The 24,015-nt window shown below is 67.0% G+C and overlaps 1 protein-coding gene across 5 annotated transcripts in view; it reads right to left on the bottom strand.

Annotated features, from left to right (window-relative positions):
• ASAP2 (ArfGAP with SH3 domain, ankyrin repeat and PH domain 2) overlaps window positions 1-24,015 on the bottom strand; it is a 27,578-nt gene extending 3,563 nt beyond the window's left edge. The window contains exons 1-23 of one of the 5 annotated variants that reach the window (XM_045579732.1): window positions 23,874-24,015; window positions 23,029-23,078; window positions 22,319-22,448; window positions 21,959-22,044; window positions 19,586-19,661; window positions 19,263-19,349; window positions 16,822-16,925; window positions 16,672-16,741; window positions 15,926-16,013; window positions 15,039-15,087; window positions 14,805-14,968; window positions 13,280-13,413; window positions 11,918-12,012; window positions 11,217-11,406; window positions 10,467-10,552; window positions 9,809-9,924; window positions 8,693-8,760; window positions 8,144-8,257; window positions 2,111-2,327; window positions 1,450-1,581; window positions 695-777; window positions 615-661; window positions 71-120 (exon numbers count right to left, since the gene is read on the bottom strand). In XM_045579732.1, the coding sequence (XP_045435688.1) occupies window positions 71-120; window positions 615-661; window positions 695-777; window positions 1,450-1,581; window positions 2,111-2,327; window positions 8,144-8,257; window positions 8,693-8,760; window positions 9,809-9,924; window positions 10,467-10,552; window positions 11,217-11,406; window positions 11,918-12,012; window positions 13,280-13,413; window positions 14,805-14,968; window positions 15,039-15,087; window positions 15,926-16,013; window positions 16,672-16,741; window positions 16,822-16,925; window positions 19,263-19,349; window positions 19,586-19,661; window positions 21,959-22,044; window positions 22,319-22,448; window positions 23,029-23,078; window positions 23,874-23,939 (2,302 nt within the window). In that variant the 5' untranslated portion in view covers window positions 23,940-24,015. Of the gene's footprint in view, window positions 1-70; window positions 121-614; window positions 778-1,449; window positions 1,582-2,110; window positions 2,328-8,143; window positions 8,258-8,692; window positions 8,761-9,808; window positions 9,925-10,466; window positions 10,553-11,216; window positions 11,407-11,917; window positions 12,013-13,279; window positions 13,414-14,804; window positions 14,969-15,038; window positions 15,088-15,925; window positions 16,014-16,671; window positions 16,742-16,821; window positions 16,926-19,262; window positions 19,350-19,585; window positions 19,662-21,958; window positions 22,045-22,318; window positions 22,449-23,028; window positions 23,079-23,873 lie in introns of all 5 variants that reach the window. The other 4 variants (XM_045579733.1, XM_036432534.2, XM_036432535.2 and 1 more) reach the window with 4 other exon arrangements.

Here is a 24,015-nt window from a genome sequence, read left to right as displayed (position 1 = left end):
TGCCCCCCGGACCCTGCCCCAGGCCCCCACTAACCGAGTGGGAGGGAAGCCCAGCCAGAGGAGAGCTTACCGGGGCCTCGAGGCTGGCCTTTGGGGACCAGGGGGGCAGGCTTGTCAGTCCTGCAAAGAAGGGAGAACAGATCTGCTGGCACCTGAGGCCGGAAGGCACGCACCCCCCCCCCATCCCCTTTCATGGGGCACCGTCTGTGCTCCAGCTGCACTGGGTGAGCTGATCCAGTAAATTGTGTTTTAACCTCTGCCGGCATGGCTCAGGGGCTGAGCGCTGACCTAGGAACCAGGAGGCCACAGTTCGATTCTCAGTCAGGGCACAAGTCTGCGCTGCAGGCTCGATCCCCCGATGGGGGGCGCGCAGGAGGCAGCTGATCCTTGCTTCTCTCTCATCATTGATGTTTCTCTCTCCCTCCCATCCTCTCTGAAATCAATAAAAGTAACTTAGTAAACAATTAAAAGGAAGACTGAGAGGCCACAGTGCCAGGCCCAAGGTCCTGCATAGAAATCCCTGCAGATACAGCCTGCGGCCACTCAGAGGCCCCTGGGGTGGAAGCAGCGAGGCCGCCCGGGCGGGCAGGCCGAGGGGGCGGGGCGGAGCGTACCCCGGGGCAGGCCTCCTCTGCGGGAGGCGGCTGGGCGGCTGCGGCTGCGGCAGGGCCGGGGCCATGGTCTTGCCCGGCGGGGTCAGCTTGCTCTGCTGGCTCAGGGCGTCCAGGGCCCCGGGCATCTTGGTGGCGGGAGCGGGCGGCGTGGGAGCCAGGGGGTCTGCGGAGAGAGGCGGCGGGGAGACAGGGTCAGTCCAGGCCTCACAGAGGCTCTTTGGAGGCGCAGTGCCGCTATTTCACAAGGAAAAGCCCCCGTTCCCTGCAGAGCCACGGAGACGGCACCACGGGGAGCCCCCATGCCTCGGCGTAAGTCTTCCACGTCCCTCCGTGCCTGTGTTCCCGGAGGGGGTTCCCGAGGACAAGCCAGGGTCCGGGACGGCGGTGTGTGTGGGACCTGGGGGGCGGCAGCCACGGAGGCTGAGGCCCAGGCCGGGCTCTGGCCACGTCCTGTCCCCGGGGGGTGGGCCAGGCCATCCAGGCTCCTTCCTCCTCCTGCCTCTGGACCCGGGCTGACCACTGCCCAGGGGGTGGAGAGCGAGCCGTGCCGGCTGCCCAGCTGCGAGGGGTGGACGGGGCTCAGTCCCTACTCTCCACAGGCGAGGAGGCCTGGCTGGTGTGGGGAGGGGGACAGAGGAGCCGCTCTGGGGGAGCCGGGGTGGGCCGCCCCAGGGGATCACAGTGGGGAGGCGGCGGCCGCGGGGCTGGGGGACGTAAGAGCCACATCCCGCGCAGCCCCGGACACGGCAGAGTCTGCATGTGGCCCGGCCCCAGCGCCCTCCCCCCCTCGGCGGGCCTCCAGCGCGGCAGGAGGCGGAGGAGGAGGAGAACGTACTGGTGGACGACACGCGGAGTGGGGGCAGCGGCGGGTGGACGGCGGGCGGGTCTGACGAGGACCGCTGCCGGCCGGCTCCGTCCACGCTCACAGAGTTCGTCTTCCAGGGGGCGTTGGTGGCGGGGGCCTGGGCTGCAACCACACGTGCACACACACACGTGTCACACAGGCACGCACACGACAAACACAGAAACAGAACACAGCATGGCTGACCCGCTCCCGCCATGGCCAGCGGGGCCGTCCGGAGCGGCAGGGCCGGTCTGTGAGCCGGCTCCCGCCCGAGGCCGCCAGGCCAGGCCAGGCCGCGTGCCGAGGACACAGCGGGACGCCCGGTGGCCGGCGGGCACCACACCGACCCCTTCCCCGTGTGGACGGATGCGGCCTCCGGGGGGGGGGGGGCCCAGAGGGATGACAGGGAGGCCCTCGGGGGGCCAGCAGGCGAAGTGCAATCTCAGAGGAGGACGAAGCAGCCACAGAACCGCACACACAGAAAGGGGAGAAGATCCCCACACCCACGTTCCGAGACGTTCGGAAAGCAGAGAGAAAGCCGGACAGCTCCGCCTTTTCTCCCGCCGCCAGCGCCACCCGTGGGGGCAGAGCAGCGCCCGCCTCCCACCCACACCCAGCCACAGCGGCCGCACGGCCGCTCCGGGCTCGGTACCTTTGGCCACGTTCCGGGGGGGCAGCGGGGGGGCGCTGGCGGGGCCGGGGGCCGCGGGCGGGCCGGGGGCCGGGCTGCCGCCCAGGACGGCTCCGTACGTCTCGTTCTGCACGATGCTGGGCGCGAAGGCCCGCGGCTTGTCCTTGGCTGAAGGCGCGGCGCCGGAGCCCAGCTGGTAGAAGCTGACCGGCCGGTCCTCCCGCCGACTGGGGCTGGGCTGGGGGGGGGGGCAGGTGTGGGACGTACGGACACGTGGACAGGAGAACCTCTGGGTCCCAGCGTCCCAGCCACCGGTGACAGGCTGGCCGACCCCACGGCTCAGCCCAGCTCAGGCGTGCAGGGCTCAGTTTTAAACTCCCACACGGCCACTCCCTGCTGGAAAGGGGGGTGGACGTGTGTCTGGGCTCCGATCCCCACTGTCCCTGGGCAATGCCACCTGCTGGTGGAGAGGCCCTCACCTGGGCAGGTGTTCCAGACCTGCTCCATGAAGGCAGGTGCGGAAAACCTGCCTGATCCTGTTCTCGCTGACTCACGGAAGGAGTTTCTTATCCCAAGAGTCAGTAAGGCCCTCGCCGGTTTGGCTCAGCGGTTAGAGCATTGGCCCTCAGTTGCAGGCTTGATCCCCGGCCCTGATCGGGGCAGGTGCAGGAGGCAACCAATCGAGGTGTCTCTCTCCCATCCGTGTCTCTCTGTGTCTCTCTCCCCCTCTCTTCGGCTCCAAAAAAAATTCAACGGGGGAAAAATACCCTCAGGTGAGAACTGACAAAAAGGAGCCAGCAAGCACAGCTGTGAAAGGCTCCAGACACGCCACGTGTGCAGCCGGGCATCCCCAGGACCTGAACAGCCAGGTCGGCACAACGCGGCTCGAGAGCCACAGGCGGCTCTCTGGCCCCTTGAGTGTGGCTCTTCCACAAAACACCACGGCCTGGGCGAGTCTATGGTGAAGAAGTGGTGTTAGAAGTTTGTTTAAAAAATGTGGCTCTCCAGAGAAATGCCAACCGTCGTACGGCTGACACTTGGCTCTGTGGACTCGTGAGTTTGCCGACCACTGGCCTAGAGGAAGACGAGGAAACCTGACCAGCCTTCCTCGCTTCTCGGCAGCGGCAGCGTGGGCTCTGCGGCCCGCCTGTCCGGTCTGACCCTCCCTCTGCGGCTGTGCCGTCGCCACCTTCCCGGCCCCCGGAGTGTCCTGAGCGACAAGGAGGCCAGAGCCCGCCGTCGGGCCCTCAGCTGGTCCCTGCACACTTGCTTCCTGGGGCCAAGTCCACCTCTCAGCATCCAGGGCCCGGTCGATCAGGGGAAGCCCTGAGCCCCGTGAGCAGGAACGGTTTCAGCGACGGGTGCAGAGCCCGCCTTGGGGAGCATGGCCGCCAGGAAACGTGGCTCTCAGTCCCGGTATTCAAGCATGCGGGGTCCTCCCCACCCACCGGATCGAAGCCGCCGCCTTCCCCTCGCATCAAAAGGCGAGCAGCGCCCAGGACACTGCCGTTCCCGGCCCGTTAGGGAGCGTGTGCCCGTTCCCGTTCCCGGCCCGTTAGGGAGCGTGTGCCCGTTCCCGGCCCGTTAGGGAGCGTGTGCCCGTTCCCGGCCCGTTAGGGAGCGTGTGCCCGTTCCCGGCCCTTTAAGGAGCGTGTGCCCGTTCCCGTTCCCGCCCGTTAGGGAGCGTGTGCCCGTTCCCGTTCCCGCCCGTTAGGGAGCGTGTGCCCGTTCCCGGCCCGTTAGGGAGCGTGTGCCCGTTCCCGTTCCGTTAAGGAGCGTGTGCCCGTTCCCGTTCCCGCCCGTTAGGGAGCGTGTGCCCGTTCCCGGCCCTTTAAGGAGCGTGTGCCCGTTCCCGGCCCGTTAGGGAGCGTGTGCCCGTTCCCGGCCCGTTAGGGAGCGTGTGCCCGTTCCCGTTCCCGGCCCGTTAGGGAGCGTGTGCCCGTTCCCGGCCCGTTAAGGAGCGTGTGCCCGTTCCCGCCCGTTAGGGAGCGTGTGCCCGTTCCCGCCCGTTAGGGAGCGTGTGCCCGTTCCCGTTCCCGGCCCGTTAGGGAGCGTGTGCCCGTTCCCGGCCCGTTAGGGAGCGTGTTCCCGTTCCCGTTCCCGGCCCGTTAAGGAGCGTGTGCCCGTTCCCGATCCCGGCCCGTTAGGGAGCGTGTGCCCGTTCCCGGCCCGTTAAGGAGCGTGTGCCCGTTCCCGGCCCGTTAGGGAGCGTGTGCCCGTTCCCGTTCCCGGCCCGTTAGGGAGCGTGTGCCCGGTCCCGGCCCGTTAGGGAGCGTGTTCCCGTTCCCGTTCCCGGCCCGTTAAGGAGCGTGTGCCCGTTCCCGGCCCGTTAGGGAGCGTGTGCCCGTTCCCGGCCCGTTAAGGAGCGTGTGCCCGTTCCCGTTCCCGGCCCGTTAGGGAGCGTGTGCCCGTTCCCGGCCCGTTAAGGAGCGTGTGCCCGTTCCCGGCCCGTTAGGGAGCGTGTGCCCGATCCCGGCCCGTTAGGGAGCGTGTGCCCGTTCCCGTTCCCGGCCCGTTAGGGAGCGTGTGCCCGTTCCCGGCCCGTTAGGGAGCGTGTGCCCGTTCCCGTTCCCGGCCCGTTAGGGAGCGTGTGCCCGGTCCCGGCCCGTTAGGGAGCGTGTGCCCGTTCCCGTTCCCGGCCCGTTAGGGAGCGTGTGCCCGGTCCCGGCCCGTTAGGGAGCGTGTTCCCGTTCCCGTTCCTGGCCCGTTAAGGAGCGTGTGCCCGTTCCCGGCCCGTTAGGGAGCGTGTGCCCGTTCCCGGCCCGTTAAGGAGCGTGTGCCCGTTCCCGGCCCGTTAAGGAGCGTGTGCCCGTTCCCGTTCCCGGCCCGTTAGGGAGCGTGTGCCCGTTCCCGGCCCGTTAAGGAGCGTGTGCCCGTTCCCGGCCCGTTAGGGGGCGTGTGCCCGTTCCCGGCCCGTTAAGGAGTGTGTGCCCGTTCCCGGCCCTTTAAGGAGCGTGTGCCCGTTCCCGGCCCGTTAGGGAGCGTGTGCCCGTTCCCGGCCCGTTAGGGAGCGTGTGCCCGTTCCCGGCCCGTTAGGGAGCGTGTGCCCGTTCCCGGCCCGTTAGGGAGCGTGTGCCCGTTCCCGGCCCGTTAGGGAGCGTGTGCCCGTTCCCGTTCCCGGCCCGTTAAGGAGTGTGTGCCCGTTCCCGGCCCGTTAAGGAGCGTGTGCCCGTTCCCGGCCCGTTAGGGAGCGTGTGCCCGTTCCCGTTCCCGGCCCGTTAGGGAGCGTGTGCCCGTTCCGGGCCCGTTAGGGAGCGTGTGCCCGTTCCCGGCCCGTTAGGGAGCGTGTGCCCGTTCCCGGCCCGTTCCCGGCCCGTTAAGGAGCGTGTGCCCGTTCCCGTTCCGGGCCCGTTAAGGAGCGTGTGCCCGTTCCCGGCCCGTTAAGGAGCGTGTGCCCGTTCCCGTTCCGGGCCCGTTAAGGAGCGTGTGCCCGTTCCCGGCCCGTTAAGGAGCGTGTGCCCGTTCCCGGCCCGTTAAGGAGCGTGTGCCCGTTCCCGTTCCGGGCCCGTTAGGGAGCGTGTGCCCGTTCCCGTTCCCGTTCCCGGCCCGTTAAGGAGCGTGTGCCCGTTCCCGTTCCGGGCCCGTTAAGGAGCGTGTGCCCGTTCCCGGCCCGTTAAGGAGCGTGTGCCCGTTCCCGTTCCGGGCCCGTTAAGGAGCGTGTGCCCGTTCCCGGCCCGTTAAGGAGCGTGTGCCCGTTCCCGTTCCGGGCCCGTTAAGGAGCGTGTGCCCGTTCCCGGCCCGTTAGGGAGCGTGTGCCCGTTCCCGTTCCCGGCCCGTTAGGGAGCGTGTGCCCGTTCCCGGCCCGTTAAGGAGCGTGTGCCCGTTCCCGGCCCATTAGGGAGCGTGTGCCCGTTCCCGGCCCGTTAGGGAGCGTGTGCCCGTTCCCGGCCCTTTAAGGAGCGTGTGCCCGTTCCCGGCCCGTTAAGGAGCGTGTGCCTGTTCCCGTTCCGTTAAGGAGCGTGTGCCCGTTCCCGTTCCCGGCCCGTTAGGGAGCGTGTGCCCGTTCCCGGCCCTTTAAGGAGTGTGTGCCCGTTCCCGGCCCGTTAGGGAGCGTGTGCCCGTTCCCGGCCTGTTAGGGAGCGTGTGCCTGTTCCCGGCCGTTAAGGAGCGTGTGCCCGTTCCCGGCCGTTAAGGAGCGTGTGCCCGTTCCCGTTCCCGGCCCGTTAGGGAGTGTGTGCCCGTTCCCGGCCCGTTAGGGAGCGTGTGCCCGTTCCCGGCCCGTTAGGGAGCGTGTGCCCGTTCCCGGCCCGTTAGGGAGCGTGTGCCCGTTCCCGGCCCGTTAGGGAGCGTGTGCCCGTTCCGGGCCCGTTAAGGAGCGTGTGCCCGTTCCCGTTCCCGCCCGTTAAGGAGCGTGTGCCCGTTCCCGTTCCCGGCCCGTTAGGGAGCGTGTGCCCGTTCCCGGCCCGTTAGGGAGCGTGTGCCCGTTCCCGGCCCGTTAAGGGGCGTGTGCCCGTTCCCGTTCCCGGCCCGTTAGGGAGCGTGTGCCCGTTCCCGGCCCGTTAGGGAGCGTGTGCCCGTTCCCGGCCCGTTAGGGAGCGTGTGCCCGTTCCGGGCCCGTTAGGGAGCGTGTGCCCGTTCCCGGCCCGTTAGGGAGCGTGTGCCCGTTCCCGTTCCCGGCCCGTTAGGGAGCGTGTGCCCGTTCCCGGCCCGTTAGGGAGCGTGTGCCCGTTCCCGGCCCGTTAGGGAGCGTGTGCCCGTTCCCGGCCCGTTAAGGAGCGTGTGCCCGTTCCCGTTCCCGGCCCGTTAGGGAGCGTGTGCCCGTTCCCGGCCCGTTAGGGAGCGTGTGCCCGTTCCCGTTCCCGTTCCCGGCCCGTTAGGGAGCGTGTGCCCGTTCCCGTTCCCGTTCCCGGCCCGTTAGTGAGCGTGTGCCCGTTCCCGGCCCGTTAGGGAGCGTGTGCCCGTTCCCGTTCCCGGCCCGTTAGGGAGCGTGTGCCCGTTCCCGGCCCGTTAGGGAGCGTGTGCCCGTTCCCGGCCTGTTAGGGAGCGTGTGCCCGTTCCCGGCCCGTTAGGGAGCGTGTGCCCGTTCCCGTTCCCGGCCCGTTAGGGAGCGCGTGCCCGTTCCCGGCCCGTTAGGGAGCGTGTGCCCGTTCCCGGCCCGTTAGGGAGCGTGTGCCCGTTCCCGGCCCGTTAGGGAGCGTGTGCCCGTTCCCGTTCCCGTTAGGGAGCGTGTGCCCGTTCCCGGCCCGTTAAGGAGCGTGTGCCCGTTCCCGTTCCGTTAAGGAGCGTGTGCCCGTTCCCGTTCCCGGCCCGTTAGGGAGCGTGTGCCCGTTCCCGGCCCGTTAGGGAGCGTGTGCCCGTTCCCGGCCCGTTAGGGAGCGTGTGCCCGTTCCCGGCCCGTTCCCGGCCCGTTAGGGAGCGTGTGCCCGTTCCCGGCCCGTTAGGGAGCGTGTGCCCGTTCCCGTTCCGTTAAGGAGCGTGTGCCCGTTCCCGTTCCCGGCCCGTTAGGGAGCGTGTGCCCGTTCCCGGCCCGTTAGGGAGCGTGTGCCCGTTCCCGGCCCGTTAGGGAGCGTGTGCCCGTTCCCGGCCGTTAGGGAGCGTGTGCCCGTTCCCGGCCCGTTAGGGAGCGTGTGCCCGTTCCCGTTCCCGGCCCGTTAGGGAGCGTGTGCCCGTTCCCGTTCCCGGCCCGTTAGGGAGCGTGTGCCCGTTCCCGTTCCGGGCCCGTTAGGGAGCGTGTGCCCGTTCCCGTTCCGGGCCCGTTAGGGAGCGTGTGCCCGTTCCCGTTCCCGGCCCGTTAGGGAGCGTGTGCCCGTTCCCGTTCCCGGCCCGTTAGGGAGCGTGTGCCCGTGCCCGTTCCCGGCCCGTTAGGGAGCGTGTGCCCGTTCCCGGCCCGTTAGGGAGCGTGTGCCCGATCCCGGCCCGTTAGGGAGCGTGTGCCCGTTCCCGGCCGTTAGGGAGCGTGTGCCCGTTCCCGGCCCGTTAGGGAGCGTGTGCGGGCGGGCAGCCGGCGGGGGAGCCACGCCCCGTCCCCGGAAGTGAAGAGAACCCTCCTCTCCCTGCCCGCCCGGGTGGCCGCGGACCGGCGCTCCCCGGACGCCCCGCTGCGCCCGCCCGCACCTGCAGCTTCTCCTCCACGTCCTCGTCGCTCTCGTCCAGGTCCTCGGGCAGCAGCCGCCACTCATACTCCACGTGCACGTGCGCGTTGAACCTTCCGGACAAGGCTTGCGTCAGCTGAGGGGAGCAAAGCACTGTGGGTGAGGCGCCCAGCAAAGCCAGCCACACGTCCGCGGGAGGGAGGGGGGAGGCCCCGACCCCCAGCTCAGGTGCATCTCTGGGCCCAGGGACACCCTCCCGGCTCACAGGTCACCCCGAGACGCAGACCCATGGCGTGCCCTGTGCGCTGCGCGCAGAGGGCCCGTGCCTGTCCGTTCTGGCCTCACTGGCCACGGCCGGCGGGGTCAACCCAGCCCTCCTCAGCCCACGGGAGCGGGAAGCCCCTCCTAGGGCCGCTCAGTGCTCAGACGGCGGCCGGCTGGTTCCGGCCGCAGAGGGCCGCCCACCCGTCAGCCTCCCGGGGTGTCTGGGACACGGGGCCTAACTCTCCCCACAGCCACCGAGGCGCTGTGCGGCCGTGGGCAATGCCGTGGCCGCTCTGTGCAGACTCACCAGCTCCTCACAGTGCTCGTGCCTGAGGCGCTTGGCGATGTCCAGCGGCGTCTCCCCGGCCTCGTTAGCTACAAGGACAAGCGGAGGTGAAGACGAGGAAAGGGACAGGGCGGCTGAAACCGGTGTGGCTCAGTGGATAGAGCGTCGGCCTGCGGACTGAAGGGTCCCGGGTTCGGTTCCGGGCAAGGGCATGTACGTTGGTTGCAGGCACATCCCCAGTGGGGATTGTGAAAGAGGCAGCTGATCGATGTTTTTAACTCTCTCCCCCTCTCCCTTCCTCTTTGTAAGAAGTCAATTAAAGATAAGAATAAGTAAATGAATAAAAAGTAAGAAGAAGAATGAAAGGGCCGGGGCAGCGGCCAAGACTACACGGAACAGGACAGACGGAACCCGCAGTGCGTGGGCGCCCGCCGGGGCCGACCTCGTCTGCCACCGAGCGGACCTGCCGCCCCATGTGGCCGGTGAGATGGTACCAGGTGCGCGCCGATCCCGACCATCGGCCACGGAAGCGGCCCACGAACAAAATCCACACGCAAACTCCACGCCCACAGAGCAGTTCCCACCCCGTCCACCGGAGCACCGTGGGTGGGGGCGGCGGCCGGGGCCCCCTCACGCCTCCCCCGCGGTCTGCCCACAAAGGGAAATAGCGGGCTTTCTCCCAGGAACCCTCAGCCAACCAGGCGAGAACGCGCTTTTTTAAAATATGTTTCCATTGACCTCAGAGAGGAAGGGAGTGGGACAGACACCCGAGGATGAGAGAATGATGGACCGGCTGCCTCCTGCACGCCCCCTACTGGGGATCGAGCCGCACCCTGGGCCGCTGGGCGTCACGGGCTGCACTGCTCTCCCTGAGCCAGCAGGGCGGGCTGACCAAGATGTGGGCTATGGACAGAGGGCGAGAAGCCCCAAACCACGGCCAAGGTCACCGCAGCCTCAGGGACACACCCTCCCTCTGACGCCGGCCACCGATGGACGGTCCGGGAGGCAGGCGGCTCCTGACCCCGGCTCGGCAGCCCTGCGGACACGCCGGCCCCTGCTGCTCGGAGGGAAGGCTTACGCCCTCAGCCCCGAGGGGAGCCGGTGTCATCAGGGACACCGGGGAACGTGGCCGCTCACCGATCTCGATGGAGGCCTTGCCGCGCAGCAGCAGCTTCAGGCACTCGGCGTTGTCGGTCAGGCAGCAGTAGTGCAGGGCCGTGCTGCCCTTGCCCGTCTGTCTGTCCAGGTTCCCGCTGGCCGGCACCGGGAGGGAGGGGGGGAATGGTGAGCCACGGGGACTGAGGGGAGCAGGGCGGAGGGTGCTCACTCCGGCGGCACGGCTGTGAGCCGGGGGCCCTGGCTCAGGCACCAGGGACGGCCGAGAGGGAGCCAGGCCCCGGGCTGCACCTGAGCAGGTGCCGAAAGCACCGCCTTCCCGGGCCCCCAGTCCCTGCCGCCGGCCGCTCCCCCATCAGTGCCGAGGCCGCAGGAAGCCAGGCGACCGCCCGGCCTGCCCCACAGAGGAACGGCGAGCTCGCCGTCTTGTTACCGATTCTCTCACAGAAAAGGCAAAAGACACTTTCCAGCGGCCAGTCCCCAGGCTCCTCCGGGCTGCTCGCCGGGCCGGGCCCCGATGCACCCCCCGCCCCCCGCCCTTCCTCTCGCTCCGGCTCCCACGGGGCCGCCCCGCAGCCCTCGCTCAGTCCTGGGGCCGCCCCAGCCTCCCGGCCCTCACACCCGCCTCTTCCCTCGGGAACCCCGAAACCCCCCCTTCCCCCCCGTCCGAGCAGGCCACCTGTTCTGAACCAGGAAGTCCACGATGTGCAGGGAGGTGCGGTCCACGGACCTGACGGCCAGGTGCAGGGCGGTCTCGTCCGGCTCCTGCAGAGCAAGCGGAGCGGCCATGGCCCTTGAGCCCCCCCCCGGGGACCCCAGAAGGCTGCCGCGGGAGCCGCTCTCACAGGGGCCCGCCTCGAGGACCGCAGAACGGGGGTTCCCTCAGAGCCCCCGCCGTCCTCTGACCTCGTCCCTCCATTCACAGCACAGAGCCTGGGGGCCGGGGTCTCAGTTCCAGGACCGGGGGGCTGCCGGGCCCTGCACCCCGGCTTACACCCGGGCCGGCACCATGCACACCAGAGGGCACGCGGCTGCCACGGCCTCTTCGGGGGCCACGGGGGCTGTCCCAGGAGGGGTGGGGTGCAGGGTGGAAGGCCCGGCTGAGCGGGGCACCCGCCCTGGACCGACTCCTCTCTCAGCCCCGAGTGCCTCTGTCTGGGTGAGAGGAGGTGCCAGGGGGGCGTGTGTCCCGGCCCCGCCCTCTCAGGAGAGCACTCGGGGTGGGGTGGGGGGAGGGCTGGGGAGCGGGGCAGGGCCGCACCGGCCTCTCCTCCCTGACGTCCTGGAGCTGCAGCTGAGGCCCGGCCCCGAGTGCCCACGCTCCCGGGAACCGCCCGCCGCCCTCCCGGATGGAACGCCCGCCCGCTGCGTTCCCGGCCCGGCCCCCCCGGCCCCGCCCCGGCCCCGGCCAGGCCCGCCGAGCACTCACGTGCCCGTTGGCCAGCGGGACCCTGTCGGTGAGGTCCGCGCCCTCGGCGTAGGCCTGGAGCAGCCCGAAGACGTCCCTGGCCTTGACGGCCTCGCACAGGCCGTGCAGCCGGGCTGCGCTGTCCGCGTGCCTCCTCCGCGCAAACCTCCTCTCGATGTACTTGGCCGTGATGTAGTCCTTCCGGGCGTTCCTGGAGCGAGCGCAACGGCCCCGTAAACGCCGAGGCCTCCAGCCCGCGGCCGGCAGACTCATCAGTCAGCAGAGCCAAGTTCCAACAGCACGACGACGGACATTTCTCCTGAGAGCCACATCGCTGCTCCACTTGGTCCACATCTCGTTCAGCCCCCGTGCCTCGGCAGGCCGATGCTCCCTCCCGCCTGGGAGGAACCATCAGTGCCCCCACGTGCGCTCTCCTGCCCCCCAGAAACCATCGGTGCCCCCACGTGCTCTCCTGCCCCCCAGAAACCATCGGTGCCCCCACGTGCACTCTCCTGCCCCCCAGAAACCATCGGTACCCCAAAGTGTGCTCTCCTGCCCCCCAGAAACCATTGGTGCCCCAAGGTGTGCTCTCCTGCCCCCCAGAAACCATCGGTGCCCCCACGTGCGCTCTCCTGCCCCCCAGAAACCATCGGTGCCCCCAACATGCGCTCTCCTGCCCCTCAGCCCCCCAGCACCGGGCCCGGGCCGGCCCGCCCACTCACATGTCGCTGCCTGGGCCGGGCTTGACGGGGTCCCCAGCGGGAAGGCAGCTCTCCATGATCTCGTTGAAGCCCGCGTTCCCCACGTTCTTGGCCAGCTGCAACGACACAGCCTGCTCAGGGCTCAGCCGTACACACCCTCTACACACACACACACACACACAGCTGCAACAACACAGCCTGCTCAGGGCTCAGCCGTACACACCCTCTACACACACACACACACACACACACACACACACACACACAGCTGCAACAACACAGCCTGCTCAGGGCTCAGCCGTACACACCCTCTACACACACACACACACACACACAGCTGCAACGACACAGCCTGCTCAGGGCTCAGCCGTACACGCCCTCTACACACACACACACACACACACACACACGCGCCTCGGCCAGCTGAGGGCGGCTCAGGCCGCTACGAAGGAGAGCCATGAAGTGGTTTGCCTCTCACACCGATGGACGGCCCTCAGCCCCAAAGGGACCCGTAACACTCGAGTGAAGAGGCAGCATGCCCGTACCACAGCGTCCATCTGCAGCGCCCTCCCTGGGGGTGTCACTGACATGGGGTGTCTGACGTGGGGGTGTCTGTGACGTGGGGGAGTCACTGACAAGAGGGTGTCACTGACATGGGGGTGTGTCTGACATGGGGTGTCTGACGTGGGGGTGTCTGTGACGTGGGGGTGTCACTGACATGGGGTGTCTGATGTGGGGGAGTCACTGACAAGGGGGTGTCACTGACATGGGGGTGTGTCTGACATGGGGTGTCTGATGTGGGGGTGTCTCTGACGTGGGGTGTCACCCTGCCAGACCAGGAAGGACTGCCTCGGAGCTCGGGAGGAGCTACAGGCGGCAACAGACATGGCAGGCTCAGACCCGCGGGCCCTGAGGGCGCGTCAGTGAGATGCTGGCCCCTCGAGGGTCTACTGAGCACAGGAATTGATCTTCTGTCCAGATTGCTCTTGACACTAAAACCAATGCAATCAATACCCACTTCTACTTACTGCCTGGCGCCCCGCTCCCCCGGGAAATTCAAACGCGGGGCCTGGCCAGCAGCTGCGGTGCTGACACTGGCCGGGGCCCATGTGCCGCCTGGCATGCGTGTCCGCCTCAGGGCTCTGGACGCTCCCACACGGAAACACCTCGGCCCAACCCGGCCTGTACCGTGCTATCATGGGACCGAGAGGAAAGCCTTTTCCAGAGACAGCGGAGTGAGAGCACAGAGCACTCTCCCCCAGAGGCGGACGGGAGGGGGGACAGCCCCCAGAGGCCCAGCCAAGCAGTGACCGCAGACTTGGCGGGACCCGGCCGGGGCCGCGCGGGCTCCGGGCTCTGCCGGTGAGTGAACCGGGGAGTTACCAGCAGCTCGGACGTGCCCAGGACGTCCAGCGTGAGGGACTGCATGCGGGAGTAGTGCACGCCCAGCTCCCGGTGGATGCCCGAGCACTCGATGCAGGTCAGGACGCCCAGGTTGGTGGAGAGCCACGTGGGGTCTGCGGAGGGAACACAGGCTGGAGCCGGCGGGAGCGGAGGGCGTGGGGCCGGGACCCGCCCTCGCAGTCCCCGCAGGCGGAGCTCAGGCACCGGCCCTCTCTCTTGGCGCAGCGAGGCCCGCCTTCGCCAGAAGCACTCGGCACACACAGGCACCGGTCTGTCCTCCCCTCTTCCTAACCCCACTCCCCGTCCTGGCATTCAGTAGGTGAGGGGCGAACAGGAACAGGACTCGGCGTCCTCCACGGGCTGCGCCCACCCCCGATCGGGTCATGCCAGCCGGCGTCTAACTACTACAGGGGGAGCGGACTCCGGTCACCCATGTCTGTACGTTCACAGGTGCTAATGAGAGAGAGGACACACTGCGAGCTGATGCCACGCCCTGCGCACAGCACCCTGGTAGCGATCAGAGCTCACGCTTTGAGCCCTCGGCAATGCCCCCTCACGGCGGCAATGCCCCCTCACGGCGAGCACGCAGAGGGAGCAGGGCGGGGCCTGCATGCGCCCAGAGGGCCTCGCTTGGGGCTGCAGGGGGCAGAGCAGGAGTCCGCTCCTCAGCAGGGGCTGCCGCCCCGGAGAGGCCCACACTGGGTGGCACACAGTAGGTGCTCGAGAAACGGCGGACAAAGAGGCGGAGCTCACTGAGACGGGGAGTTCAGAGTGAAACTCCCTCGGGCCCAGCCGTATGGTTCTCTCTAGAACGGCTAGTGTCCTTAGAAACAGCGGGTGCACAGCACAAGCGTGGTCCCCGGGCGGCTGGGTGGGCAAGGTGCAACGGATGGAGGATATTCCTCTCTCCGATGTTCTTCCCTTTTTTTTATAACCCTCACCCAAGGACACTTTCCTGTTGGTTTTTAGGGAGAGTGGAAGAGAGAGGGAAAGACAGAGAGAAACACATCGAGGGGTTGCCTCCTGCACGCACCCCAACCAGGGCCCAGGCCAGGGGGGAGCCTGCAACTGAGGTCCGTGCCCTTGACCGGAATGGAACCCAGGACCTTTCGGTCCACAGGCCGATGCTCTATCCACGGAGCCACACCAGGTAGGACACTCACTGATGTTTCTATCCCTCGTTCCTTCTCCTTTCCTCTCCAGAAATATCAATTAAAAAGCAACGAAGGGAGCAGAAAACCGGTGTGACTCAGTGGATAGAGCGTCGGCCTGCGGACTGAAGGGTCCCAGGTTCGATTCTGGTCAAGGGCATGGACCTTGGTTGCGGGCACACCCCCAGTGGGGGGTTTGCAGGAGGCAGCTGATCGATGCTTCTCTCTCATCGATGTTTCTAACTCTCTATCCCTCTCCCTTCCTCTCTGTGAAAAGTCAATAAAATGTATTTTAAAAAGCAGCCGCGGAGGGAGAGCCAGCGGCCGGGCGGGGGCGGCCGGGAGGAGGTCACCTGGCGCCCCGCAGTCGCAGCACACGTCGTTGCCCGGCATCCGCCGCACCTCCGCGATGATCTCCTTGGTCAGCTCCTGCACGATGTTCTCGCCGGGCGGGTCGTCGCCCTGGAAGGCGTTGTTGAGCGCCTCCTCCTTGCTGTTCTGCAGCACAGACATCCAGCTGGGGGGAGAGGGCGCTGTGAGGGCCCGGCCCGGCCCCGCCCCGGCCCCGCGCCCCGGGCGGCACTCACATCTGGCACTCCTGCTCGTCCTCCGCCTGGAAGTGGTACGTGCGGTCATCTGCGGGCGAGAGGGCCGTCAGCGGAGCGGGCGGCCAGCACCGTGCCCGCGGGCGCAGCCACTGCCGGCCTCGGGCAGTGGGGGCGCGGCGCCAGGCGCACACGGGCCCAGAGGCAGGCTCTGACGGCCAGAGCGGACCTGCCTGGCCCCCGCGGCAGGCTCACCGAGCAGGGGCTGGGCCCGGGTCCGAGCACAAACCCAGCCAAACACGAGAGCTACTCCAGGCTTGATCCCCGCTGCGGGTAGCGCTTCTTAGACTACATACACACACATATGTGTGTTTGTGTGTGTGTGTGTGTGTGTGTATACATATATATATATAACTTTTTTTATTGATTTCAGAGAGGAAGGGAGAGGGTGAGATAGATAGAAGCATCAATGATGAGACTCAATGACCGGCTGCTCCCTGCATGCCCCCTACTGGTAACTGAGCCCGCAACCTGGCCCTGTGCCCTGACCAGGAAACCTGGGGCCCTTCAGTCCACTGCTGATGCTGCATCCACAGCAGCTGGGCTGCAGCGTTTTTGACATCACAGGTGCGTCCTCTTTTATAAGGAAGGGCTGACCCAGTTTATCTCCTCATTTGCTAGCAGGACGAGGAGGCTGGGGGCTGGGACGAGGCATTGCGGGGTGTGGGGGAGCTGGGGGAGGGGAGGGGTGCCCTCCTCCACGTCAGAGGGGCAGGCACCCCGGGAACAGTACAGCCTCCACCTGGAACGCAGGCTCTCTTCCTAACCAGCCCTCCGCAGGCAGGCGCAGGGGACGGGCCCCGGCCCGGGTGTTGGGTTCGAAGCCCCCCCCCCCCCCCCAGGGCACAGCATCTGAGAAACAGACTCACGTGAGATGAGGTCGAAGCACTTCTTCTCCTCGGGGTTGGTCTTCACCTGGCAGGTGAGCAGGTTGAGCTTGGCGGGGGGCCGGTTCGCCTGTCAGGGAGTAAACAAACTAAAGCAAACCCGGAGCTGGTGGGGGAAACGGAACCTCGACGCTCACTCCTCCAAACAGAGCGGGCAGGGCTTTCCCTCGCTCACACACACTCACACACACACACTCACACTCACACACACACACACACTCACACACACACACTCACACTCACACACACACACACAGGAGACCAAGATGGAGCCTGGCTAAAGCGGGCCGTCCGTTCTGGTTCCTCCCGGCTCCCAGGCGGCGGCGGGCGCCCAGACCAGCCAGCCTGCTCCCCGGGTTTTCCTTGGGCAAACACTCGGAGGCTCAGGCCGGGGGCGGATCAGGCTGGCTCGGAGGCTCAGCTGTAGTGAGGTGACTGGCATCACTGGCCTCGGGGGTCCGAGCCCTGGGGGACGCTCGCTTCCTCTCCAGAGGTGGGTGGGGGCAGGGCCAGGCTGGTTCTGTGTGTTCCTGGGTCCCAGCTGGGAATGAGGCGCACCTGCCACCCCCCTCCTGGCTGCGGGTTCGAGGCTTCCCCCGCCCGGCTGCAATGGGGGCAGGTGCGCCACACGGAGCGGGAGCCCAAGCTCGCGTCTCCGCGGACGGGCTTCCTGGCGCGGACGCCCGGCGGGCACTCGGGGCCCCGCGCTCGCCCCGGCACACACTCACCGTCCCGTGGGAGATGGTCAGAAACCCGTTCTTCACGGAGCACTTCCTCTTCTGCCACACCTTCCGGAGCCTTCCGGAGAAGGGGCAAGCGTTTAGGAGCTCGGCCACAGGAGCGGGCGGACACGGTGCCCCCGCCCCCGCCGCCCGTACCCGTCGCTCTTCTTGTAGAGGCAGCCGCTGCGCTCCGTGCCGTGCTCCTTGTTGCCCTGCGGCTGGTGCAGGCTGTAGGCCGTGCTCGGGCGCAGCTGCGGGTCCTGAAGGGGCCGGAGTCCGTCAGCCCCATCGGGAGGGCCGTGTGCTCACGCAGGGCACCCTGCCCTTGTCACCACACACATCCACACAGACACACTCACAGACACACACACACACAGAAACACACACAGACACCACCCACACTCACAGACACACACACAGACACCCCCCACACACACACACAAACAGAAACACACACAGACATCCCCCACACACACAGACACACACACACACAGTCACACACACACACACAGAAACACACACAGACACCACCCACACACACAGACACACACACATACTCAAACACACACAGAGACAGACACCCCCACACACAGACACACACAGACACTCACACTCACAGTCACAGAGACACAACTCATACACATACACACACACACACACACGAATAATTCCTGTCCAGGAGCTGGTGAAGGCCACCCACCGGGCTGAAGGGTGTGGCCAAGACCAGCCGCCCCGACCGGCCACGGTGAGCTGCTGGGAAGCTACAGGCGTGACTCGGCAGTGACCCTCCGTCCCCGATCATGGCCAGGAGGTCCTGAGAGGCGCACGGCCCCTCCGAGCACAACCAGCCCCAACAACCCACAGGCAGGCCCTGCCCCCGAGGCCGCTGCCTCCTCCAGGAAGACAGGCAGCCACCACCTTGCAGAAGGTCAGGTGGGAGGGGCCGAGCCAGGTCACGTGCCTGGACACCTGGTACCGGGCAGGCGCGGAGCGACCTTCACTCCCGGCCCCCGCCCCCGGGCCTCGGCCCGCCCGGCCCCGCCCCGTCTCAGGTGAGCCGAGGGCCAAGCTTCTGGCAGGTGTGAAACGTGGACCCGAGCTCACAGGTTAACCAGGAGGACAGAGGCTGCCTCCACCTGCCCCTGGGACCCCATCAGCTCCCTTCACAACGGGAGAGACACCATGAACAGGTGATCTGCTGGAAGGGCAGGGCCTGTCGGGGCCTGTGGGGGTCGGGGCTGGAGCCGGGGCTGGGTGCCGACAGGCCCTGCACCCGCCTCCCAGGCTGATGCTCCTTCCCGGACACCACGTGTCCTCCCGGGGCCTGGTCCCATCTCCCCCCCAAGCCCAGGCACGGCCCAGACGAAGGAAGAACTCACAGGACCATCGGCGCGGTCTGAGCTGAGGGGCGGGCTCAGCCAGGGAAGGCCAACGGGGAAATGGACAGGGAGCGGAGGAAGCGACTTTTTACATTTCTGGTTACTATGTCTAGGCTTCCTATGGACGTCAGAGAAGCAGGGAGAGGGAGAGGGAAGCACCCGTGATGAGAGGGAATCACCGGCCGGCTGCTTCCTGCACGGCTCCCTGCTGGGCACTGAGCCCGCAACCTGGGCCTGTGCCCCGACCGGGAGTCAAACTGGGACCTCCTTGATTCATAGGTTGACGCTCAACCCGTGAGCCGTGCTTGGTTCAGAACGTAAATAAATAAAATGTTGACTTTAGAAACGTCTCTGTGATGAGAGAGAATCCCTCCCCCGTCGCTGACTCCCGGGGGGAGGGCACGGGTGGAGGGCGCTGTTTCACTTCCACAGGAAGGACAGCGCGGGGACACGGGACACGGGACACGGACACGGACACACGGGGAATTTCCACTTCACCGGTGTTGGTGCACTCACGTCCCTCAGCCTCTCCCGAGCCCCTGCTATGGGAGAGAAGGGATGACACGGAGGATGCTTTCCTCCTTACTATACATGGGAGAAACCGGGGGTTTTTGGTTGTTTTTTGAAGTTCGGAAAGAAAGCGTGCAAAACTCTCCCATTTATTAAAATGCTGAACTACTTACTCTCCTAGACTTCGGTCACCAAAGGCAAACGCATTGGGGAGAGAAACAACGATATTCGGTTAGAGCACAGCTGAGTCCGACCGCCAATGTGAGCCCGACGCGGACGGAGGCAGCGGCGCCAGCGGGCGGTCCGTCCGGGGACCGCGAGGCCCGAGGGGGGCGTCCCGGCCCAGAGGAGTCTGAAGTCCACAGGGGCGCTCAGACACGTCCTCCACCACCAGGAGGCACCGTTACGCTACGTTCCACACTGCGGTGGGAGCTGGGGGGCTGGGGCAGGGGAGTCAGGGACCCCTGAGGGGCGTGCGTCTGGGGGAGGCTGAGAGCTCCCCGCAGTCCACACCGGCCAAACAGAAGCACTGCCCGCAGCCACCGGGGCCGGGCCCCGCACTCCGGGAACCCGCTGGGCGAGCGGCTGCTCCTGGGACAGCCCAGCAGGGTCTGAGAGCCCCCGGGAGACACGGGTGTCGCCCTCCTCGGGCCCGAAGCCTCCGCGGCCCAGAACCAAACAGCCGTCCTCCACAGCCAGAGCCCTCACCTCCTTCTGCTCCACCTGCAGCGCCGACTTCAGGATGTCCCGCAGCTGGACCAGCTGCCGCCGCTCCTCATCCTGGGCCTGCTTGATCTTCAGAAACAAAACAGAGAGGGGGAGAGGCACGACAGAGGTACAGCGAGACGCTGGTGTGCGCAGGGCACCCCCGCCCCCGGGAACCCCTGGCCCCTCCCTCCGAAGCCCTCCCCGGAGGCCGAGTGGGGCTCCGTGCCCGGGGGCCGCTGCCGGGCGGCTGGTCCCAGCAGCAACTCAGGGCCAGACCAGCAGCACGTGTGGGAGCGGCCGCGGGCGGGGGGAGTGGGACGCACCGTGTGCAGGTCGGTGGACAGCGTCTCGATGGAGGGCTTGAGGCTTTCCACGGCCTTCAGTCCGTCCTGGAAAAAACTGGGGGAAGAGGAATCAGATCGTGGTCCCTGCAGAACCATCCTGTCCTCCGAGGAGGGGGGCTGAGCCTGCTGTCACTCCCGTGTTCCCAGAATCAGAAGACTCAGCGCGAGGAGGCGCGGGCGGGAGGGAGCTGCCATCAGGCGACACAGGTGTGGCTTTTCTCGACCCACGGACACGAGCCCCACGTTTTCCGTTTGTGGTAACGGGAAACGAGACGCGGCTGAGGAGGGCGGCAGAGGCTCCTGTCGGGAGCGGGGAGTCAGGGAATCAGCGGGAGCAGACGGGCTCTGCGGCCGTGGCTGATGCTCTACCACGCACCCCGGTCAGTGTGCGCGCGAACCCTCGAGGGGAGCGGAGAAGACGGGGGGCCCTCACGTCCCCGTCACAGCACCAGCAGCTCCAGGCACCGGGCCTGCATCCGGCACCCGGCCAGCGGGCCTCGCCTCCATCTCGCTGCCGGCTTCACCAAGCAGCCGCAGGCCCAGCGGCCTCCGCACCGATTGGCCAGAGAACACGTCACTCAACACTCTTCCCGCCTTTCGGGACGGGACCCTCCCTGTTGGTGTCACTGTTGCTGTGTTAAAGGCGCCGGTTTCTAGACCCACTGGACAGCGGCTCCAGGGACGGGCGGAGAGACGGACCGATTCTCTCCCTCAACGAAATAAAGACCAAGGACAGGATGGCGGGCTCTTCTCAACCGCCTACGGCAAAAGGCAAAACCACGCGCAGCCAAGGAGTGTCCGGGGGAGCCCCCGCGGCTCCCGGCGCGCTCCCGGCACCCGGCGTCCAGGGCCTCCTCACCCTGCAGCCCGGCCGCGCCCCACGCACTGCCGAGCTCCCGGGGGCAGGCGGAGACCGGAGGGGCCGTGTACGGGGGGCTCGAAGGAACCCCAGATGGTAGACTCCGCGTGGCCACCGCCTCCTGTCCATCGCTGAATCATCCGCTCCACATTTCATCTCCCAAGCGACGCACGAAACAGCCAAAGGCCGAGAAGTAGCGTGAAGAGCACAGTGTCACACACACACACACACACACGCTCATCCAGAAAGGAAGTGCCGGCCGAGCGAAGCATCCTTTTTAAAGGTTGCTGAGCTCATGCCCATAAAAGGCCAACTAGTTCACGTTCCACAAGGGGCCAGTTGCTACCCAACTGATCAGTTTGGGCAAAATAAAGGAGAAAAAAAAAAAAAGGAAATCCAAGAATAGCCGCTTCTTAAAAATAAAGTACCAGAAGGAAGCGACCCACTTCCTAAGCCGCCTCTGGGAAGGTCACGAGGCCACGGACAGAGAAAGCCATCTGCGTGTCCATCACCACGCCGGCTCTGCGTCCGTGGAAGAGCCGGGGGTTCCACACGGCAGGGGCGGGCAGGGCCACCTCAGCGGCGGCTCCCCAAGCTCGCTGCCGCCCGCCCCTCCATGCCACACGGTCACCGTGGCAACCATTCACAGGTGAACGCGGCGGGCTCCAGAGAAAGCCGACGCCGTGGCCGTTTCCGTACCAGCGCGCCCTCAGCCCTGCCCGGGGTGGCTCAGGAGCCGGGAGCATCGTCCCGTGCACCAAAAGGTCACCGGTTCGAGTCCCGGTCAGGGCACATGCCCAGGTGGCGGGCTCCATCCCCAATTGGGGCGTGGGAGACAGCTGATGGAGGTTTCTCACGTCAATATTTCTCTCTCCCCCCCGCCCTCCCTTCTTCTCTCTCCAAAACCAACACAACATTTTTTTTAAAGAGTGTACAGGTCAGGGGGAGGCGTCGCACAACAGGAAAGGCGTTGCCATGGCGATGCAGGAAGAGACGTCATCGCATCAGGCCCCGAGCAGAGGGACTTCCAAGGAGCAACTCCCCCTGGGCGAGGCCGGGGGAGGGCGGGGCTGGGGAAGGCGCGGAGAGGGGACGGCGGGCCGTGTGCTGCGGTGTCTCCCTCAGCCAGGGACATGGAGTCTGTGCTCTGACACGGTCACGTGAACGGGACGGCGGCCAGCACGCAGCCGCCAGGCGTGCAGGGACCGGAAGCGCCTATTTCTGCCAGATGGGCAGACACCAGACTCCCCACCTCCTGGTGCCACGAGATGGAAAAGGCCGACCCGCTGCTATCGATCGACCGGAATGTGCCAGAGAGACAGACAGACAGACCTGCCGTGACCCCGTGACAAGGACAGAGAACTTACTTGCATCCGATCTAACAGTCTTTTTTTTTTTTTAATGTGCCCTTGACTGGAATGGAACCCAGGACCCTTCTGTTCCCAGGCTGACGCTCTATCCATTGAGCCAAACCAGCCAGGGGGAGAACTTACTTGCACTGGGCGTGAAAGTACTTGATCAGGTTCTGAAGCAAGTCCACTCCCTTCTTGATCTTAATCTCATTGACCTTGAGCAGGTACTGTGAACACAGCAAAGCACCAGACGGGCGTCAGAGGCCCAGGCGGCTCCGGGCTCGGGGGGGGGGGCAGACCACACGTCCCTTTCTCCTCCGTGGGGCGGGCGGGAGCTCAGGGCGGAGGCGCCCGCCCGGAGGCCACACCCACTGCCCCTGGCCTTTGCTGCCACAGGAGCGCCCTGGCACACAGGTGACTGCGCGGCCCGAAGTGCCAGGACTCTGGTCCTGGGCCGGCCGCGGGGCCGGACTCCGGCGCCCGGGGCCCCCAGCCCCTCACCTCGCACATCTGCAGCTGGAAGAAGCGCCGCTCCTTCTCCATCTCCTCGGCGATCTCGGCGCCGCTGATCTCCGTGCGGATCATGCCGTGCAGCCGGGCGTGCTCCTTCTTCTCCTTTTCGATCTTGGTTCTAGGCGCACGGGCAGCGTCACCGGCCGCCGGGCAGGGACAGCGGACGCCCCCGGGCCTCTGACCGGCCCGGCCGCCCCCTAACATACCGCATGGAGCTGCCCGCGGCCACAGGCATGCCAACCTTGGCCTTGGGCTGAGAATTTACTGCACCCACCTCCCCTCGGCCCCCACGGCCCCCAGAGAGGCAGCCAGGTGAGACTGACGGGGGGTAAGGGGGGGCGCCACCTCTCTCCTCTCCTCTCCTCTCCTCTGCTGGATCCTGGGGAGGCGGAGAAACGCGGCTCGCGCTAAGGGGACCCACAAACCCCCAGGAGACGGGGGCTGACAGGGATAACACGGGGACGGGAAGAGGCGCCTCGGGAAGTCCCACCCGTAGCCCTTTGGCAGGAAACCAAAGGCACCAGGAAACCTGGCGTAAAGGGGCCAGCAGGGCGGCGCTCGGCAGCAGGTGTGACGGCCCCTGGCAACCCGGGCAGGTGCCCTGGCTGGTCAGACAAGCCCTTTCAGCTGGAAAAGTGGGTCCAAGTGGAACTCTGAAATGCCCCCTGCTGCGGTGCGTCTCAAGGGGAAACACTCACATTTTGGTTTCGTAGTCCTTCCAGGCTTTATCAAACGGCTTCTTCAGATCCTGTGAGCGGACAGGCGTCAATTCAGCAGGTTGCTCGGGCCACGATCGAGAAGCCACCCCGCCCGGCCCCCCCACGGCCCTCAACGCTCTGCCTGGGACTGGGCCGCACCCGGGGGTCTGGCTGGAGGGGCCGAGCTCCGGGTCCCACCAGCAGCCCCGGGTCACGCTCTGCCAGCAGGGTCTTCGGGAGAGGACGGCCTTCCACGGGTGGGCTTACGCTCTGGCTCTGCGCTGGCCTCCTGGCGGGACTCAGCTCCCAGCCCGGCCCTGGCCGCCCCCGCCCCTCCCTGACTCCGCCGACGCCCGGCTCCAGCGACACTGAAGCCTCCTGCCCGTCTGTGTCCTCCCTCTGCCCCTCGGCCCCCTGCTCCGGCCCCGAGAGGACAAGGGCGGTTGCTGGTGCCTGAGGGCGGGCCGGCCTGTCCTCTCTGCCCACAGCTCTCCTGGCACAGGCTGCCGGGTCCCCGAGACCAGCCGCCCGGCTTCCCGATGTGCCCGGTGCTCAGCAGCGGGGACTGCGCCCCAACCCCCCAATCCCGGCCCCGCCTCTCCCACCCGTGAAGCGAGTCACGCGTCTGTGCGTGGCGCCCCCTAAGCGAGGGGCGGAAATGCAGCGGGAGCCTGTCCCCCGGGGTCAGCCAGGGACACGGCAGCTGGAGGCCCAGACGTGAGCCTCCAGCGCCCCTCACCCCGGCTGCTCAGTCTCCCTCCCTGCGGGTCCCCAGCCCGAGCACCCCAGGTCACCCCGAGAGGCTGGGGCCCCGCAGCCGCCCCCGCCCCCGGAGCCGTCCGTACCCCCTTCACGCCCTTCAGGTCCCCCTTCAGCAGGCTGTCCAGCGGGAAGGAGATGATGTTGTTCATGTTCTGGATCTGAAAGACAAGACGGAGGGCGGCTCAGGCCCCGCGGCACAGCGCGCGCAGGCGAGCCAGGACGGCG

Source organism: Pipistrellus kuhlii, unplaced genomic scaffold (assembly GCF_014108245.1).
Source record: "Pipistrellus kuhlii isolate mPipKuh1 unplaced genomic scaffold, mPipKuh1.p scaffold_m20_p_112, whole genome shotgun sequence".
NCBI classification, from domain to species: Eukaryota; Metazoa; Chordata; class Mammalia; order Chiroptera; family Vespertilionidae; genus Pipistrellus; species Pipistrellus kuhlii.
Note: the sequence above shows the minus strand (reverse complement) of the source record. Positions and strands in the feature narration are given on the sequence as shown.